At 39.3% G+C, this 19831-nt stretch overlaps 1 protein-coding gene across 2 annotated transcripts in view; it reads left to right on the top strand.

Annotated features, from left to right (window-relative positions):
• Window positions 1–19831, top strand: part of rnf2 (ring finger protein 2) — a 37993-nt gene that overhangs the window by 14276 nt on the left and 3886 nt on the right. For both annotated transcript variants that reach the window (XM_086042996.1, XM_086042997.1), the window contains exons 4-8: window positions 7504–7586; window positions 8900–9032; window positions 9668–9767; window positions 17593–17765; window positions 18084–18273. In XM_086042996.1, the coding sequence (XP_085899122.1) occupies window positions 7504–7586; window positions 8900–9032; window positions 9668–9767; window positions 17593–17765; window positions 18084–18273 (679 nt within the window). The remainder of the gene's footprint in view (window positions 1–7503; window positions 7587–8899; window positions 9033–9667; window positions 9768–17592; window positions 17766–18083; window positions 18274–19831) is intronic.

Here is a 19831-nt window from a genome sequence, read left to right as displayed (position 1 = left end):
TGTGAGTGCAGATGTTTGTCTCTGTGTGCCCTGCGATTAGCTGGCAACCAGTTCAGGGTGTCCCCCGCCTACTGCCCAAAGACAGCTGGGATAGGCTCCAGCACGCCCCGCGACCCTTGTGAGGAGAAGCGGTACAGATAATGGATGGATGGATAGTTATCTTACCGTAACTTTCTTGTATGCTACATGTTGAATACTTAGATGTGTCATAGGCTGTTGCTGCTGAGTGATTAAAGATTTCAGTGTCTTGATTTTCCGGTTCCGGGACGAACATGGCGACAGCGTAGGAACGTCGCTCCCCGATAAAAGTTGAAAAGCCCTGATTAAGCCTGAAGTAACTAAAGGAAGAGAGTTAGAAGACAACGTCAGGGGCTAGGACTATGTTAAGAAGCAGAAACAAAAGACAAACTGGAAACTGTAAAAAACGTGGGAAGGCGATCGATGATGACAACGCTAAGCTAATAGCTAGTCTAGCGAACTCTGAGCCGGAGAATACGGAGCTAGCAGAGAAGCTCGCACACATAATCACACAAGTACATGGTAAAATGGCTGATTTGGAAACCGTCCTGAGTGAGATAAGGGAATTTAGGCGTGAGACAGCAGACAGCCTTGGCGGCATTCGAGAGGACCTCAAGGTGACGAAGTGCAGGGTTGATGATGTCGAAAAACTAATCAGGGACGCAGAGGAGTGCATCCAGAGCGTCGAAGAAGTTACATGTGAGCCTCTTAAAATACAGAGAAAGCTGGAAGAGAATCTGATGAACCGAGAAGGCCAAGCCAGGAGAGATAAAATTTGCCTATATGGGATCAAAGAGGGGGCTGAGAGGGGAGCAGATTCCATGTGTGCATTCGTGGAAACAGTGCTCAGAGAGAAGCTGGAGCTACCAGCAACGTTTGAGTTGAGTGTGGAGAGTACTCAACGAGCGCTAGGCTCCCGCCCCCCAGAAGATGCACCACAAAGATCAATTGTTGCGAACTTTTTAAGTTTCAAATGTAAAGAGGAAATTTATCAAGAGGGCCTGGGAGAAGACAGGATTTGTTTATGAAGGAAAACGGGTGTGTGTCAATCATGACTACGCACCTGCAGTGATGAAGAGGAGAAAGGAATATGCTGAAGCAAAGAAAGTACTCAGAGAGGGCAAGATTACATTCCAGACACCATTTCCTGCTGTTGGAGTCAACGGGAAGACACTAGCAGAAAAGTGTTGTTGCCCAAAAAGTCAAGAAATTGATCTCACAACTTGGAATTGTAGACATATGGAGGGAATTAAACACAACTCAAAGAGACTATAGAGTACAGCAAGGCTGTTATGAGAGGGAAGCTGTTTGCAAGATCTGTATATAAAAAACAATTACAACAGGAAAAACTGAGAACTTTACAAAATGATTTGAGTACTCTGGAAAAGGTACGCAAAAACGTCATGGATAGTAAAATTATGGTTGAGATCAAGAGGAAAAAAGCAGAGATCAAAGAAATTTTGACACAAGAAGCACATAAAGTGATTTACACTAAACAGAGGTACTATGAAGCGGGAAATAGATCTACAAAACTGTTGGCTTATAGAATTCAACAAGTGTCAAGGTTTGTCTATAAGATAAAAGATCCAGAAACAAACTTGGTGTTGTATAAAACAGAAGAAATTCATAAATGCTTTGAACATTACTATAGCAAGTTGTACTCCCAGGTATCTGACAGTAATGATTCCCAAATCGATGAGTTTCTAAGGGACTTAAATTTACCTCAAGTTGAAGAACAGAACAGCTCACTTGTGTCTGAAATAAATATAGCAACTTCTAAACTTAAAAATGATAAGTCCCGGGGCCGATGGTTTTCTTTCAGAATAGTATAACTTTTTTAGAAAAACTTTGACACCATTATTACACTTCGGTAAGCCCCCTACTGCGATTTTTCTAGGGCCATTAAGCCTGTGGATAAAACAAAATGACGGCATCATAGGTATCGATATGGCGGGGACGCAGCAGAAGATAGCAATGTTCGCAGACGATAGCTTGATTTATCTGGAGAACCCTAACTCATGTTTGCCCACATTGAATTCTTTCGAAGAATTTGGTATGCTTTCGGGGTATAAAGTTAATGTACAAAAGACCCAAGTCATGACGTTTAATTATGATCCAAACCAATACATAAGACAGAGGTACAATATTGATTAGAGAAGGAAATCTATCAAGTACTTGGGTATAGGGCTGGGCGATATGGCTGAAAAGTATATCACAAGATAAGTGTTTCATATTGGTCGATATCGATATATATTGAATTTTTTTCTGTTTTTAAACTATTGAAAATAATGACCCGAAGAAAAATACATTTAGATTATTTTATTTAAGCATAATACTTAACGTTTAATAAGAGGTCAATGTAACTATGAAAGAGTGTAATAAACCTGTCGATATAAAGATTAAATAAAGTCCATTTTAAAGAGATGTGCTTAGAAGGGCTGAGAAATGTTTGAAAACTGTCACAATCTAAGTATTTAATATCAGTCAATATTGATAATTATTGATTTTGTTTTAAACATTTTCTTTAAATAACAGTTAACTGTTTTTTGTATATCGTTATGTAGTATAATGTCTTCCATCAGTGAATTGTAAATGCTCATTTGCGTTAGGTCTACACCAAAGCAGTTGTTGACACATATATTAGCCTTCATTCAATGTTCATGCAATGTAAGTGAAAGAATCCTCTCTTGCAGTGCATACATCATCGTTGACCTACCATCTTAGGACTACTTTATCTTTTTAGCGGACTCATTATTGCCATAGTCCATTCATATTTTACTTGCTTGGTCTTGAGTGTGATGCCGGTGTCACATAAGGCTAACTACTGCTAGCATGTCAAAGACAAGAACTCCTCTACTTGTACACCATGGCTCCATCCACGGGTTTTTAATTGGGTTATCATGCATAATATAATCTAATTGTAAGAGTTGTACTGAGTCGAATTTATTTATTTTTATTTTGTTAAACTATTCTTTGTCCTGCTTTGATTGAGTTTATTACTTGGTTACTTAGTTGGTTCATGTTAAAAAATGCTATTGTCAATGTTGGTATTACAGTGAACAAATGGAAAGGCCTGGTGATTAAGGGGAATGATGGACAAATGGTTGTTGAGTGGGGACATTGTATAGATTACTTTGTTAGTCATTGTGTACTGTAATGATTGTAAAAGACAATAAAATATAAATAAAAAAACAAAAAGATTTCAGTCTCTTCATAATTTACAAAACTGAAAGGGATCTTTGTTAGTGTATTTTTATTCTGGTGTAATTTCTTAGAATAGCACCCGAATGGTTCGCTTTTATTTATTTTTTCTAAAAAAAAGTACAGTTTACTCGTCATCTTATCAAAATAAACATTTTTTTTTTTTTAAATCTGTTTTTTGTACCGAAAATGTACCGAACCGAAGTTTCCAAAAAAACGAACCGAAACGTGATTTAGCGTACCGTTACACCCCTAACTTTTTCCCATTTAATAAATTACATATTGTGTATGGAACACACAATAAAATGACAGGGCTTGAAATTAGGGCTGGCCGATATGACAGAAAATTCATATCACAGTATAAAAATAATTCCTTCAAAGCAACGATGCATAAATTTGTGTGGAAAAATTATAATTCAAGTACTGCCAATAACAAATAATTTTAGAATCGAATAACCTCTCTCTTACGCCATCGATTATTCAGGTAATTGCAGTAATAAAACTAAGTATAACTCTTCTTTTTTTAATGTAGAGCAACCTCAAAACTAGGGCATATTTTAAATTTTTTGATTACTGCTCGATGGAAGACGGGACCATCCGTCAGCAACAAATGGTGTAAAGACAGAAGTGGCCAAGTAGGGTTTAAAAATTATTAATTGTAGGTCTAAGGCCGATAAATTTATGTGGGGGGTTTAAGTTAGCCGATATTTTTTCAAAGCCCTAACAGATACAAGGCAATTTTGAGAATATTAATTTTGCACACCTCAAAACTCAAATTGTTGCAAATTGTTGTATTGGCTATGCCCAATATTTCAGATTTTCCTTCGTCTCTCAGCTTCAAAATGGTTTGCTATTCTCCCATAGAGAGCTCTCTGGTCTTCATGTTTAAGTGCATAACGCGTTTGTACCGCTCAACACAGCGTGATTTTATTCGCAACCTGTGAGCCAATTACCAACCCAGAGGGCTGACCAATGGAAGCGTTCCCTGGACCGGGTGTCTCTGCCAATCCGTTCAGAGACTGACCTCTTTCACATCCACTGCATTGGCATGTAAACAATGACCTGTGTTAAATAAAGCAGTTATATTACAACTATCTACATGCTCACTACTTACCAGCTAATGAGCTTTAAAAAAAAAAAAAAAAACTCTGCCATTAGCATCTCTCCCGCAGCGTATTGCACGGATGTTTTTTTAATTAATTAGTTTTAATTAATTAATTTTTATGAATAAGGACAGAGGGACGAGACCGGAAGGGTACGCAGGTCGCGGACGGAGGTCGGACCAGCAAAAAAGTGTCAAGTGCCTAGCTCTGCTTAGTTCTCAGCACATCCAGTAGCGCCTGGTCCGCAGACTTGAGGCACCGGGCAGTTGCGTAGGGGTGGAGAAGCTCAGAGAGGTACGCTGGGACAAGGCCATTTAAAGATTTGAAAACAAAAAGAAGCATCTTTAAATGAACCCTAAAATGCACTTAGAGCCAGTGAAGGGACGATAGAATTGATGTTATATGCTCCCTCTTCCGAGCTCCAGTTAGGAGGCGAGCAGCAGCATTTTGGACCAGTTGGAGACGTTTGAGGGAGGACTGTCCGCCTCCAAAGTAAAGTGGTAACCTAGTAGAGATGTAACAAAGGCATGGAAGACTGTAAGTGTTGTTGAGAAAGGAAGGGCTTCACCTCAGCCGGCTGCCTAAAATGAAAGAAGCTTGATCGAACAACAGCACTGATTTGCCGGTCCCATTTAAAATCACTGTCCAATTTAAAACCCAAGTTCGAGACTGTTGGATTTAGATAAGAAGCCAGGGGCCCAGGTCAACAGGGTGGAATGTAGAAGAGACACTGGGATCGAACACCATAACCTCTGGGTTTTTTTCGTAGAAATTTAAGAAATGCAGTGACATCTAGGCTTTGATTTCCTCTAGAGAGGACAAAAGTGGTTTTAAGGAGAAAATGTTTTTTTTACACACAATCTTCCATTTATGTACGAAGAACATGTATATGAGTACAAAATGTAAGGATTTTTTCGTTAAATAAATATATTTATTTAAACTATTACAAAGAATCACATTTATACATGACGGCAAGTAGTACAGTAGGTCTTGCCTTACTATAGCAATTTGAAAAACCTTAAATTGACTGCCTCCCTCACAAAATCTCTTTTTATATAGTATTTGTTTAGTTTTTGATGGTATGTCATTTTGTCATATTTGGAAAGTTTTACTGTACATTGTGAATATTGCACTGAAGCTTGATTTCAAGACAATCACAAATCGACTCGTAATTGCAATGTCAGAAAAATTGCAATACATTTTTTTCCTAAAATCGTGCAGCCCTTAAGCCTCAACATGTTGAGCATGCTTTATACTGAATATTGTCAATTTTTGCCGCAGGGCGTGGTCATATCGGCACCACAAATTCTGATCATTCACTGTAACAACAAAAGCTGCTGTAACTTGACCTAGACCACATATGTCAAAGTCAAGGCCCGCGGGCCGCATCCGCCCCACGAGAAGGTTTTCTACGGCCCCTGGGATGATATTGCTTTATTATTAGATCCGGCCCGCAGCAAGCCGGTGTGGGTAGCAGATGTGATCAGGTCCTTCGCGCCTGCCGATGATGTCACGATTTAAAATATATTGTAGCGTCGTCCAAGAACACAGACTTAGTTTAATTATCACGTTTTTATTAGTCCAACCGTCTACTGTGGGCCGCAGCCGACGCCAATACAGTACGACAACCGTTCAGTCAAAAAAGAGCAACGGCTCTCCTGTTTGTCCTCCGCTACTCTCGCTCGCATGCCCTCCCATCCAACGACCCGCACGATGCATTTATTGACCTCGGAAACAACATAACTTGGCAAGACACAAATTCGACTAGAACACAGAAAACCCAATTCGTTTTCTGTAATATATTTCATTGCAGAATCGGATTGTGGTGAAAACATATTTGGAGTAAAACACACTTTATTAAGAAATACTTCATGTTAGAAATCTCACGTTGTTTTATTGTTAATAATTGTTGGCATTTGATAAATTCATTAAGTTTCGATGTAGTGCTGAAACGTCCCACACTGTGAGCAGGCATTGAACGCTCTTCGAGCGCCAAGTGTTGATTGCGAGAGACGTGGTTCCTTTTCTTTTTTCCTCCTTCGACAAATCTAGCTAGTAGTTTGTCCGTGCCAGCAAACTCAGTAGTTGCAGATTTCCCGTGTTTCACCACGTTTGTTGTTGTGTGTAAATGTTAAAAGGTGAGTTTAATCATTTAGGTTCGTGTCAGGTAACTGATGTACATAATAGCCTAGATATGTTCTCGTGAGTGATGGCACGTTGATAAACACTAATTATTTCAGCTAGTATGCTAACTATTCTAGTGATGAAACGTGTGAATGTGTATTGTATGTATTGTTTGGCTGTTTAATTGCTTAATACAGTGAATTGTAATGTTAAGGCGTATGTTTAGGCGTAACTAATGGATATGCATCGGATGATGTTGCTAGGTTATTCTTTGTCTGTGTTGTTGCAGACCACAATAAATAGACGTGTCAATTGGAATATGGGCCTGTGTTTTCCTACAGGAGCACCCACAATCATACCTTGCCACTCTAAAATAGTCAGCTGGAGACATCATACCAATCATATGATCCTCTCCGTTTTACTTCACATTATGTACAGTACACACAATTTTGCAGCCCGAGTCAACCAGAAAATTGTTTCCAGTTTAGCAGGAGAAACGCAAACGGACGCAAAAGTGACGTGCGAGCTGCCTCGCAAAAGTAGCATCTTAAAATGAACCCTTATTTAGTAACTCCAAAGATAAAAACACAATAGGCAGGGGGGTGACAAACATACAGGGAAAGAAATATAGCAGAAATATGACGCGTGACATCATCAGCAGGCGCGAAGGACCCAATCCAAGCTGTACATTTTTAAAAATTTCAATGAACATTCTATTATTCCAGCCCTCGGCTTGGCGCAAATTTTTTTATTTGGCCCTCCGTCCATTTGACTTTGACACCCCTGACCTACACAAACCCTGTCTTAAAATTTCGCACATGATGGTGAGACCAGGCCATTTTGAAACATTTTTCATCGTTGTGCTTGCGCCACCTACTGTCAAAGGAAAATACCCGTCACTGTCTCATGAATACTTGTTTGATGTGTGCTTGTTTGGTTTTGATTATCAAAAACAATTCTTATTTTTTTATTGACTAATCATTGCACCATTAGTATCTGTTCTTACATTTTTTTCAATGCTGCCAATTTTTCTTTGTCCTGTGATTTGTTGTTTCAGCAATAAAGAATGTCCTACATGTCGCAAAAAGTTGGTGTCCAAGAGGTCGCTGCGTCCAGACCCTAATTTTGATGCCCTGATAAGTAAGTTTCCTATTCAATACATCTTTTGTTTGATGCCTGCAGAAAAAAAATGTAGGAGTTGTGTGAAATTCAATGTTATGCAAATGTTACTTGATTTAATGTTTTAATCAACTACCTAATAGTTGATTAAAGTTAGCCATCATTACTTTTTTATTTGCTCCTCAACACACTTCTTCCAAAAAAAACAACACCATATACAGGGTTCAAAGTTAAGCCTTTTCGGGTTTTGGGTGCGGGCCACTATATGCCAAATTGTGGTGGCCCTGCCAGAACCATCATTGGCTAGAGCCGGGTGATTTGACGATATATATTGTGAGGACAATAGTAAAGTGTGTGTCGTGTCACTTTTGTACTTTTGTGCCTATCATGTCATGTTTCACCAGCAGTTCCATATAAGTAGTAAAAATGAGAGCAGTAGCTTGAATTGATGGGCAAATGATTTACCTTATCATTCTTATGCACACAGCCACCAGGTGACAGACTGAACCACAACAGAGACGTGAATCATAATACATGACTATCACAGGCTAGTTTCACACCGCAGGCAAATGCGACCCCGATCAGATTTTTTTGCCCATATGCGACCCGTATCTTGCACATACGGTGCAATACTAAATCTAACAGTTCATGAAAATGAATAGATACAAGGTGGCTGAATCCAAATAACGAATTGTACCATGGGAAACAATGAACTAACAACAAACCCGTATTAACTACTTACAAAAAAAAAAAACGCAAGGAATCCTAGGTACTACTTCAAACTACACCAGGCTCAAAATAAACAGTTTCACATTGTATTGTTTAGTGAGTGTAAAATTGCATTTTGTGCTTCCTTCAAAAAATAGCACAAATGAGAATCACAGATTTTTATTTCCTATAATTGAACGGCGGAGACGGGTGTGTTTGTCGTCTACTCTGCAAATCGAGACAAGATCAGTGCTACTTTGCTACTTGGGCTACAGCAGCTCACTAGCGGCCCGAACCGTGATGCGTGATCCGTACGGATCAAAGAAGATCTGTTGCACCACAAGTAATCACAGTCTCAATTGTGGCAAATAAACTAGTATCATTCTCACAAACGGATTACGAGGAATAATTGACAGAGGGGAAAGATGGAGAAGCGATGCTACTTGCTAAGCTAACGTAATGTTATCGATCGTGAAATACCAAATTAAGTGCTTGGGTAACTGAGTACACTTGACTGAGGTCTCACTGGAACCACGTTAAAGCGAAGCATATTCTTCATCCCTCAGTGGTATACGGTCTTAACCAGAGTGAAAAATAATTTATTTTTGCTGTCATTTATCTCTCAGGTAAAATTTACCCTAGCCGGGATGAGTATGAAGCACACCAGGAAAGAGTGTTGGCCCGCATTAGCAAACATAACAACCAGCAAGCACTTTCCCACAGCATAGAGGAAGGACTGAAGATACAGGCTATGACCAGGTAAACCAACTTGTCACATGCATTCATGTAGACTCTCTTATGGGTGGTTCTCAGAATGTATGTTTGAACCGGATATTATGTGGGTGGTTCTCAGAATGTATGTTTGAACCGGATGGTCAAACACGACGGGCCCACTTCAAGACATTCAAGAAAAGTGTGGGAACCCTAGTTGAACATGCACTTTTCTCCTTATTTGAATTTAAAATAAAGATTAATAAAATAAATTAATAAAAATAAAGAATAAAGATAACTCATTCACTGCCAGACATTTTCAGACACTCTTTTACCCTAACGTTTGAAAAAATTTGGGGAAAAAATGTAAGTTTCTGGGATTGAATGGCTGGACTCTTAAAAGACAAGTCAATTCGTCAAAGGCAGTGAATAAGTTAAAGGCATTTAGTCAAGTGTTGGAAGTTTGTAATACTTGACATTTTCATGCCAATAATTTCACTTTTACCGCAAATTTTTTTTTTTTTCGATTATCGGCTTCCTTGACCAATTAATAATTGGTATTGGCCTTGACAAAAAACACCCCCACCTAAAAGGTTTGTTGAGCTGAACTGCACTGTACTACACTGTTGGTGGAAACACTGCTTATAGACTGCACTTTACTAATTACATTTCTTTATTGTCAGACTGCAGCGTGGTAAAAGACAAACAGTGGAGAATGGTAGTGGAGCTGAAGATAATGGAGACTCCTCACACTGCAGTAATGCATCCGTCCACAGCAATCAGGTAATTTATCGACAGCACATCATACTACTCTATAATACCAAAGGGAAATTACATTTTCATTCAGATATTTACAAGGTAGGGCTGGGCAATTAATCAAAATGTAATTTTGATTTTGATATTGGCTGCTTATCAAATAAAATAAAATCAAATTTATTTATATAGCACTTTTCATACAAAAAGAATGCAACTCAAAGTGCTGTCCAGTAAAAATCCAAGTCCAAAAAGTCCAAAACACAACATAAAAAGGAAGACCCGCTCCCGCACTCCCTCCCAACAAACCCAAAGATATATATCCGCTAGTACATCAGCACTTGCACCTACACACACCCCACATATACACACAAAGCACACAACCTGATTAACTTTGTTAAAAAAGGCATGACAAGGCACAGAGGAACCATATGAGGAAAGGGTACCCAAGGGGGCTTGTTCACGCTGAGGGGAATGACAGCCCAAGGGCCGCAGGGAGTGCCGCCATCACAGAGACCCCCGGCCCGGATCAGCCGGGTGGACCCCCAAGGAGCCCCTGCGATGACGGCCCCTGCGGGAAGGGCAGTCACCCCCCCAACGCGGAGGGCCCCCCATGAGGAAACACTGGAGCTAAAAGCTAACAACAACAACAGAGAACAACAAAACTAAAAAAAAAACAGTAATATAATTTTAGAACTAAAATCAGTAAAATAAGAGAAGAAGAATCCTCAGTCAAAAGAAAAGATACATTACTTAAAATGAGTTAAAAGCCAAACTAAAAAGGTGTATCTTGAGCTTCCTCTTATGATCATAGAAACATTATAATTGAATAATAACAATGTGACGAATGGCGCTGTGTCTGTTGGAAAGTTCCTACATTGTGAAAGCACCCTGAATGTGTTGCTTGTGCAGCAAGCGTGTGATATGCATTCTCCGAGTGTGCCCACCCCAGATAGAGGTTACTGTAAAACTAAACACACAACAACAAAGAATTATTATACACATTGTATTTTTGAAGACATGCTTCGTTATAGAAACATTGCTAGTGCTCAATGTTCACTCTAACTTTCCATGCGTCTGAGCATTCACACAAACAAAATACAATTCCAGGATTTCTCCTGCGTTCAAAATTGCGTGGCGGCCACCTCCAGCTAATTTTGTGCCCGCCCTCAGCCAGAGCGATGGATATCGCTCACTACAGCGTAAAATTCCGTCTGTGTTGATTGAGTGATTGATGTCCCTCTGCAGCAGCAACGCATCATATCTGCAGTTGCAGCGTTCGCCATTATGGAGTGCACTAGCGGTGGGTTAAGTATATCATCATCGACAGTGTTGGGTGTAACGCGTTACAAAAGTAACGCGCTACAGTAATATTTTACATTTAGGCAGTAACGACGTAATGTAACTTGTTACTCCGATTTTTTTTTGGTAATATTATTTCAGTTACTCAGACTGGTAACGCGCTACAAAATTTAGGACCATAATACACATGTTGACATCATTTAGCAAGTAATATCATTTGATTGTAAGCTATAACTTCCAGCAATGCTCAAATAAAAAAGTCTTGTCGCACTTGGAGCCTCACGCTGCAACGTCAGTGCGCGAGTGAACTCTCTGCCAAGTAATTAATTTGTCTTTACACCATTGACAACAATTAAAAGGGCTGAGAAGTTGTTTGTGACAATAATCACTGTCTCGGTTTCATAAAATAAAATGCAAATCATAGACACAAAATACAAGCAGGAACAAACCTCAGTAAAACGAAGCGAATAAACTGCAAAAAATAAGTCACTGTGCTTTTTAGATATGATTTAATTAACTTAGTGCCGTCAATTGCCATATGTAAAACGTAGTGATTCTGATTGGCTGTTCGCAATCAAAATGCAAATCATCTGCCGGTGACAAATGACGTCACGCTACGGCACCATCAATCGGACAAACTACAATAAATGCCATTATCAGAGTCTGATGCGCTCGTTTCTTATTTAACCTTTTTTTTTTTTTCCAATCCCCTCGAAACGTTGTCTCCTTGTAGTAAAAGAAAATTAGAACTAACTGAACTTTCAATTATTATAAATAGAAAAAAACAATAATGAAAAAGGAAAAAACTTTGTCAGGTCAGTTTTGACTTGATCAATACATATTTTTGCTTTTATTACACATGCCCTGTCTGTGTATCTATCTATCTATCTATCCATCATCCATCCATCCATCCATCCATCCATCCATCCATCCATCCAAAAAGAGTTTTAATAGTTAGCAATACTTGTAACTGTTATTGTATGGGGTTTTTTTCCATCACAAAAAGTGTATATTTGTATTGTAATGACAACTTGTTTTTTACTTGAATGCTTAAATGTGTCATAGGCTGTTGCTGCTGAGTGTTTTTTACAATTTACAAAATTAAGAGATCTTTACTGTTAGTGTATTTTTTATTCTGGTCTAATTTCTTAGAATATCACCCGAATAGTTCACATTTTTTTCTAAAAAATATACCATTTACTTGTCATCTTTTCAAAGTAAATATTTTGAAAAAAAAATATGTACCGAAAATATACTGAACCGAAGTTTCCAAGAAACCGTACAGAACCGAAATGTGATTTAGCGTAACGTTACACCACTAACGTCACTTAAATTACATATCAAATACGTTTTTTTCCTATTCTGATTGCTGTCGGAAAGACCTTTTTCTCATTCTGATTGCTCTAGTAGTTATTTGTCATTCAGTGCCATGCTTTCCGGACTATAAGGTGCACCTTTATACAGTATGTCATACACAGGAGTACACCCCTCCCATTTCTGCAGAGATTTAATTAATAATGTTTAATAGAACAACACTGAAGAAACATCGCTTTGACACAATGAAAAGTAGTCTGTCAAGCCTATATAGCAGAGTAAATTTATTTTTCCCTTAAAAAAAAAACCTCAAAATATAGCCATTAATTGCTAAACCCCAAGCAACAAAAGTGAGTACACCCCAAAGACACTACACCCCTAAATGTCCAAACAAAGCACTGTTTGTCATTTTCCCTCCAAAATACCATGTGACTCCTTACTCTTACTAGGTCTCAGTTGTGAATAGGGAGCCAGTGTGTTCAATTTGTAGTACAGCTCTTACAACCTGTCACACTGGTCACTGAAACTCCCAAGATGGCACTCCATGGCAAGGAACTCTCTGGGGACCTTAGAAAAGAATTTTGGCACTACATAAGGCTGGCCAGGGCTACAAGAAGATTGCCAAAACCCTGAAGTTCAGCTGCAGTACAGTGGCCAAGATCCTCTAGTGTTTTAAAAAAATCAGGATGCACTCACAACAGGGCTCGTGTTGGACGCCCAAAGAAGCTGAGTGAACGTGCACAGCGTCACATCCAAATGCAATCCAAGAAAGATAGGCACAGGAGTGCTTTCAGCATTGCTGCAGAGATTGAAGAGCTGGGGGGTCAGCCTGGTCGTACTCAGACCATGCGCTGCACACTTCATCAAATTGGTCTGTATGGCTGTCGCCCCAGAAAGAAGCCTCTTTTGAAGGCTGTCCACAAGAAAGCCTGCCAAAGGTTTGCTGAGGATATGTCAACAAAGGCCATCATGGCTTACTGGAAAAATATCCTCTAGTCTGTTGAGACAAAGATGAATTTATTTGGCTCAGATGTTGTGAAGCATGTGTAGCGGCCACCAGATGAGTACAAAGATGTTTGTGTCGTGTCAAGCATGGACGTGGGAATGTCATGGTTTGGGGCTGTATGAGTGCAGCTGGAGTTGGGGAGTTGCATTTCAACATGAACACATAGATTCAAGCATGTACTGTACTGTGAAATACTGGAGCAGAGAATGATCCCCTCCCTCCGGAAACTGGGTCGCAGGGCAGTGTTCCAGCATGACAATGACCCCAAACACCCCTCTAAAATGACCACGGCTTTTCTAAAGGGGCTATGGGTAAAGGTGATGGACTGGCCAACATGTCTCCAACTATCTGAACCCAATAGAACATTTTGGGGCATCCTCAAGCGGAAGGTGGAGAAGCACAAGTTCTCGAATTTCCCCCAGCTCCGTCATGTTGTCATGGAGGAGTGGAAGAGCATTCCAGTGGCAACCTGTGAGGCTCTGGTGAAATCCATGCCCAGGGGGATTAAGGCGCTTCTGCAAAATCATGGTGGCCACACAAAATATTGACACTTCAGGAACTTTCACTGTAGAGTGTACTCACTAGGGCTGCTCGATTATGAAAAAAATATTAATCACGATTATTTTGATAATAATTGAAATCACGATTATTCAAACAATCATTTATTTTTTGCTACAAAACAAGAACAGGTTTAAACAAATATTAAGACAAAATTCTTTGAAACGCTATAATAATTTGTTAGTTTTGGAACCAACATTTATTTTTTTTTTTTTTTTTTTTTATAATTTAAAATGGATAAAATTTGGATAAATTGAAGTATGGTTTCCTTGTGTAAACAAACGAGTTAACTTGCTATGCACTTATGAATTGCCAAAGTAGTAAACTTCTTGGAGTAAAATGCCAATTTTGACAGAATAACAGACATGCTATTCATCTATACATTTAGACCTTTGACTGGAGCCTTTTTTGTTTTGTTTTTAAAGTAATTTTTACACATAGTAAACAAAGTTAAAGTAATTTGCTTCTGATAAATTATAAATATGATATGCTGATTGGGTCAAACTAATTTAAATGTTGACTGTTACATACTAGTACGTAATCTATACAATACTTCTAAATTACAGTAGGCCATACTAGTACGTAATCTATATAATACTTCTAAATTACAGTAGGCCATATATAAACTGCATTACAATATAATGACCAATAATATGTTTGCAAATTGCATTTGAAGCAATTTGAAACAAAAATGAACACAAAAAAATGTACTTCATACACAAGAAATTTAACTTAAGTCACAGTAATAAAGTTTAGCATGGTTTCTATTTTTGTGCTAGTAAAAGTAGTGTATATTTGTATAAGATATGTTATTTAGCGGGTTGCCGCGTACAGTGTTTCAACGATTGAGATTTGCGTTGAGGACGACGCCAAATCTAACTCGGTGTTTTGTTGCTTTGTATCATAACGTCATCGTAAACCAAACGATGGTTGAATAGATTCGTTGTGTTGCCGGTGGAAGGAGAGACAACTTGCACTTTATACGTCTTTGCTCACCGTCTTCCACGGCAAATCCAAAATGTAACTAAATAAGCGATTTTGAGCCTTGCTTGTTTACAAGTCGTTCCTGTGGTGGGTCTTGTGCCATTTTTAGGTCTGTTACTCTGTTAAAACGTTGAGTAGGAGCGTGTGCAGTGTGACTTGCGGGGTGCGGGCTGGCTGGCTAGCTAGCTAGCTTGGAGAGGACGGCGCGGCAGAGTAACTCGTGATGTCTCAAAACAACTCAAAATTAGTATTAATTGTTTTTTTACGATTATGCCAATTTTGTAATCGTGGAGTGTAATAATCGAAATCATAATTTAATTTCGATTAATTGCACAGCCCTAGTACTCACTTTTGTTACTAGGGGTTTAGCTACTAATGGCTATATTTTGAGTTTTTTTAGGGGAAAAATAAATTTGCACTGCTATATAAGCTTTACACAGACTACCTTTCATTGTGTCAAAGCGATGTTTGTTCAGTGTTGTTCTATTAAACATAATAAAATTTCTGCAGAAATGTGAGGGGTGTACTCACTTTTGTGACATACTGTATAAGCCGCAACCACTCTATTAAAAAAATAATAATAACGAAAAAAACATATATAAGCCGCACCTATGTTGAAAAATGGGACCCGTGCACGGTGCGTAATCGCTGCCGTCGCTACCAGGGTAGTGTATTGGAGCGCACTGGAAGCGACGTCACTACTGTTGTAGTCAGACGCAAGACGAACTCGCTGTGTTTCTCGCTTTATTTAGATGGCCGAAATATATAAACATGGTGAACCGTTGCTGTGTTCGGGGATGCAGCAATGCCACCCATAATCGCAAAGGAAGAAAATTTAAGAACAGACTTAGTTTTTATCGGTTTCCTGCTTGGCGGAAGACCGAGGGAACCCTAGTTTCGGGCCTGTCAAAACGAAGTCGGATGACTTGGTTATCGACTGTAAGATGAAAACATTTCACCATAAACAACCTTCTGTCTTGGCGAGAGTATGCTACGTACATTTTCATAGCGGTAGTTTAAAAATAAAGTTCCTCTTCGCTTTCTCTCTTTTAGTCACATACGTTTCTGCACTTAGTGAGTGAGGTAAAAGGAAAGAAGGAATGATCAATGATCACATACACTGTTACAAAGGACACAAGTACGTCCGTGTACGTTAAGTGGACGGTTCACAAGCAAACACACAGCACGTATCTTAGTCCGAATGACGGTGTTGTAATTGTTCTGTTCACACAGGGTACGCGTAAGTATCCGACCCACACAAAGGAGGAAGTAGGTCTGGTTCATAGCTCCACCCAGTGTTGGGAATTCTGTTGGGATCCAAACAATTTATAATGTCTATTTTTGAAAGATATCGGTTTCTGGCTTCATTGTCTAATTTATCCTTTTAAAGCCCCGCCAATTTCTTGCATTGTAACATGTTTTTGAATCGACAAATACACAGCCTGTCACTCCAGTTTGTCAGATCTACTTCCGCATACCACCCAATAGGACGCCTAGTGCTTAACCTAGTCCATAGCATCCTCGCCTGTTGAACTCCTTCACCTGCAATCACATCCTGTTGATGGCAATTGTATTGTAATTCCGGTTAGAGGGCCCCATACAGGCGGAAGAAAAATGCACAGAATAGCCGCATGGTTCAAAACCTAGGAAAAAAGTTGCAGCTTATAGTCGGGAAAATACGGTACTCAATTGAAATACAAAACCCAATTCCAATGAAGTTGCCACGTTGTGTTTAACATAAATAAAAAACAGAACAAAATGATGTGCAAGTCTAATTCAACTTATATTTATTTGAATACACTACAAGACAAGATATTTAAATCTTCAAACTCGTTACTGTTTTTAGCAATTAATATTTAATTTTGAATTTTATGGCTGCAACATCTTCCAAAAAAAGCTTAGACAGGTGGCATAAAAGACTGAGAAATTTGAGGAATGCTGATCAAACACCATTTTAGGACATGCCACAGGTGAACAGGCTAATACAGGTGGGTGCCATGATGAGTGTGAATTATTTTGTTGATTTGACGAGGCATTCGAGTAGCTAGGAGCGGACCAGATGAGAGTAGGCACAAACACACACGCGCACCCCCCCACACACACACACACATGCGTTATCCTTAATCACAGCAAAGTCTCAAAGGGCTTCACATGCCCATAGCTAACAATACATTACACTTACAGAACAATTTTGAACTGTAATGTATGTACCTGAACAGATTCTTTCCTAACATTGCTTTTTAACATGGTGGCAACTTTGCTGATTAAAACGGAACACAACCAAGAGAAAATAAGCAGTTTTCATCTTCATTTCTCCTGTTTGAAATCACAAGTCCCTATAATCATCTTGGCTGAAACCCATGAGGTCTGTGCATTTAATGGGCTGTACTTTGCGACGTCGCATCATGCACATTATGCAACAGCAATTCATATTTTGAATCGTCCCAAAAATAGTGACTCACCCCTTGTGAAATGTTATGACAAGCGGTGAGTGTGAATAGTGCAGCGCAAGCTTCAGTTGATCCCATCGCCATCCTGCCATGCGTCTGTTGTCATGGAAAAGCAATGGAGGCCGTGTGGTGTGGTGCCAGGCATAGCAGAGTGGTGTGGTGCTGTTTGGGGCTAATGGAAAAGTGTCATATGCCTCTCTGAGCCTTTTCTCTATACTATGAATCTGAAACAATCTTTCAGGAGGCTGGTCCAAGCATAAAGCGCACCAAGACAAGTGATGACAGTGGCCTTGACATGGACAATGCTGCTGAGAATGGAGGAGGTGACTCGGTGATTGACAGCGGTGCCAGTGAAATAGAATTAGTTTTCAGGCCTCATCCCACACTGATGGAAAAGGATGATGGTCACAACAGGTAAATAAAAGTTCATATCATTTGTAATTTTGGAAAGTTTCACCATGTATGAATACTCTTGCCGCCACTGTACAAGGCAGTTACAATTGCGTCCAGAACTTTAAAGCCCAAAGCAACGATAACACAAAATTTAAGAGAAAATACAATGTTTATTCAACCAAGGGTGCACGATAGCGTGAGCAAGGATAAATACAAAAAATTAAAACTCATCGTAAAGCGGAAGTCAACCCAAACCAGCAGGCCCTCTAGTTGAAACATGGCCTTCTGATAAATATTGCGTTTGTGGAATAAATTCTGTTGTTGTTTGCGTCAATGTAGTGTGGAGTTTGTGCCGCGCTACATAAAGACGTCTGGAAATGCAACAGTGGATCACCTGTCTAAATACCTGGCTGTCCGTCTGGCTTTGGAGGAGCTTCGAAGAAATACAGAGGCAAGTCCTGTTAATGTGGAGGCAGCTTCAGAGAAGCAGTATACTATCTACATACCCACTGCTGGAAACCAGTTCACTGTGAGTATATATATATATATATATACATATACATACATACCGTATTTTCCAGACTATAAGTTACACTTTTTTTTCATAGTTTGGCCGGGGTACGATTTATACTCTGGAGCGATTTATGTGTTAAATTATTACCACATTACTGTCATGGATTGTTAGTGCTGACATGTGACTTATGTTTTGCCTCCCTCTGCAGACGCTTTAGCGGTAAGCGCCTGCAGAGGGAGGCAAAACATCATAAATACAAATCAGCACTAACAAGCCATGACAATTACTTCTATATCATTTCACATGTTATTGTAACCAACATAAAGAAACATAAGATACAACCTAAAAGCTATTAAAATGCATGATTAATTTAAACAGGTAAAGTCTAATGTTTTGTTAAACTAACGGGCCTTGCTAGTCGAGGAAGCCAGCTTATCCAAACAGCTAAACATTCACAAACTCCACTGACTCCAGGTGTGCAGCGAAATTGCCTGTTTATATTGTGAAACTGCACAAGAAACAGAAAATACTATCAATCTATGCATTACATACACGTGTTTTCATAAACATGAACAAGATGAGCCTTTGCTAACGATTAGCGATCGCGATTAGCATTAGCGATAGCGATTAGTATGTTGAGTCAACAACCTACAATCATCCACAATTCAGCTCGTATATAAATGTCATTACACACAATTGTCTAAGCTAGTTTCAGACGATGGTTGAACAAGAATAAACCACAAACAGGCAGACATGCTAACGATTAGCAACCGCGATTAAGCATTAGCGATAGCGATTAGTATGTTCAGTCAACAACACAGTACAATCAGCCACAATTCAGCTCCTATATAAATGTTGCATGGTCATTACTGGTACACACAATTGTCTCAGTTATTTACTGACGATGGTTGAATAAGAACGAACCACAAACAGGCAGTTGCCTGCCTCTGGCTGGGGTATTGCATCATGCAGCCACACACGTAAGGAGGAGCACACTCAGCAAAGAGGAGAGAAAGACATAATTACGACCGAATACTTAAATACTTTTGGAGACTTGGAAACATTCTACATGCTCGGGGATGAATGAAATACTTATTTACGCGATCTACAATCGTTTTGGTGAGTTTAAAGTTATCTTACCGTAACTTTCTTGTATGCTACATGTAGAATCGTAGCTCGGTGGAAATGATGTGTACTAAGCGCACAATTTTCTCCCAAAATGCGATTTATACTCCAGTGCGACTTATATATGTTTTTTTCATCTTTATTATGCATTTTATGACTTACTGACGACTTACTCGGTACTCCGGAGCGAATTATAGTCAGGAAAATACGGTACTCTTATATCAAGGCGCCACTGTGTGTGTGTCCGTGTGTGTGGAAGTGAAAAATACACCCCCTTGCAAAATTATGGCATCACCAGTCTCAGAGGATGTTCATTAAATTGTAGAATAAAGGCAGCGCGACGCGCCGACAGTCAGCCCGACGCCGCGGGGCAAGCGTAAAAGTATTCACCAGTGCAAATTACATTTCAAACGCGAATAACAACTGGAAATTAAATATTCTCTGAACT

Source organism: Filicampus tigris, chromosome 10 (assembly GCF_054856515.1).
Source record: "Filicampus tigris isolate MCC_2025a chromosome 10, RoL_Ftig_1.0, whole genome shotgun sequence".
In the NCBI taxonomy this organism is placed as follows: Eukaryota; Metazoa; Chordata; class Actinopteri; order Syngnathiformes; family Syngnathidae; genus Filicampus; species Filicampus tigris.
This window is presented reverse-complemented; position numbering and strand designations above follow the sequence as displayed.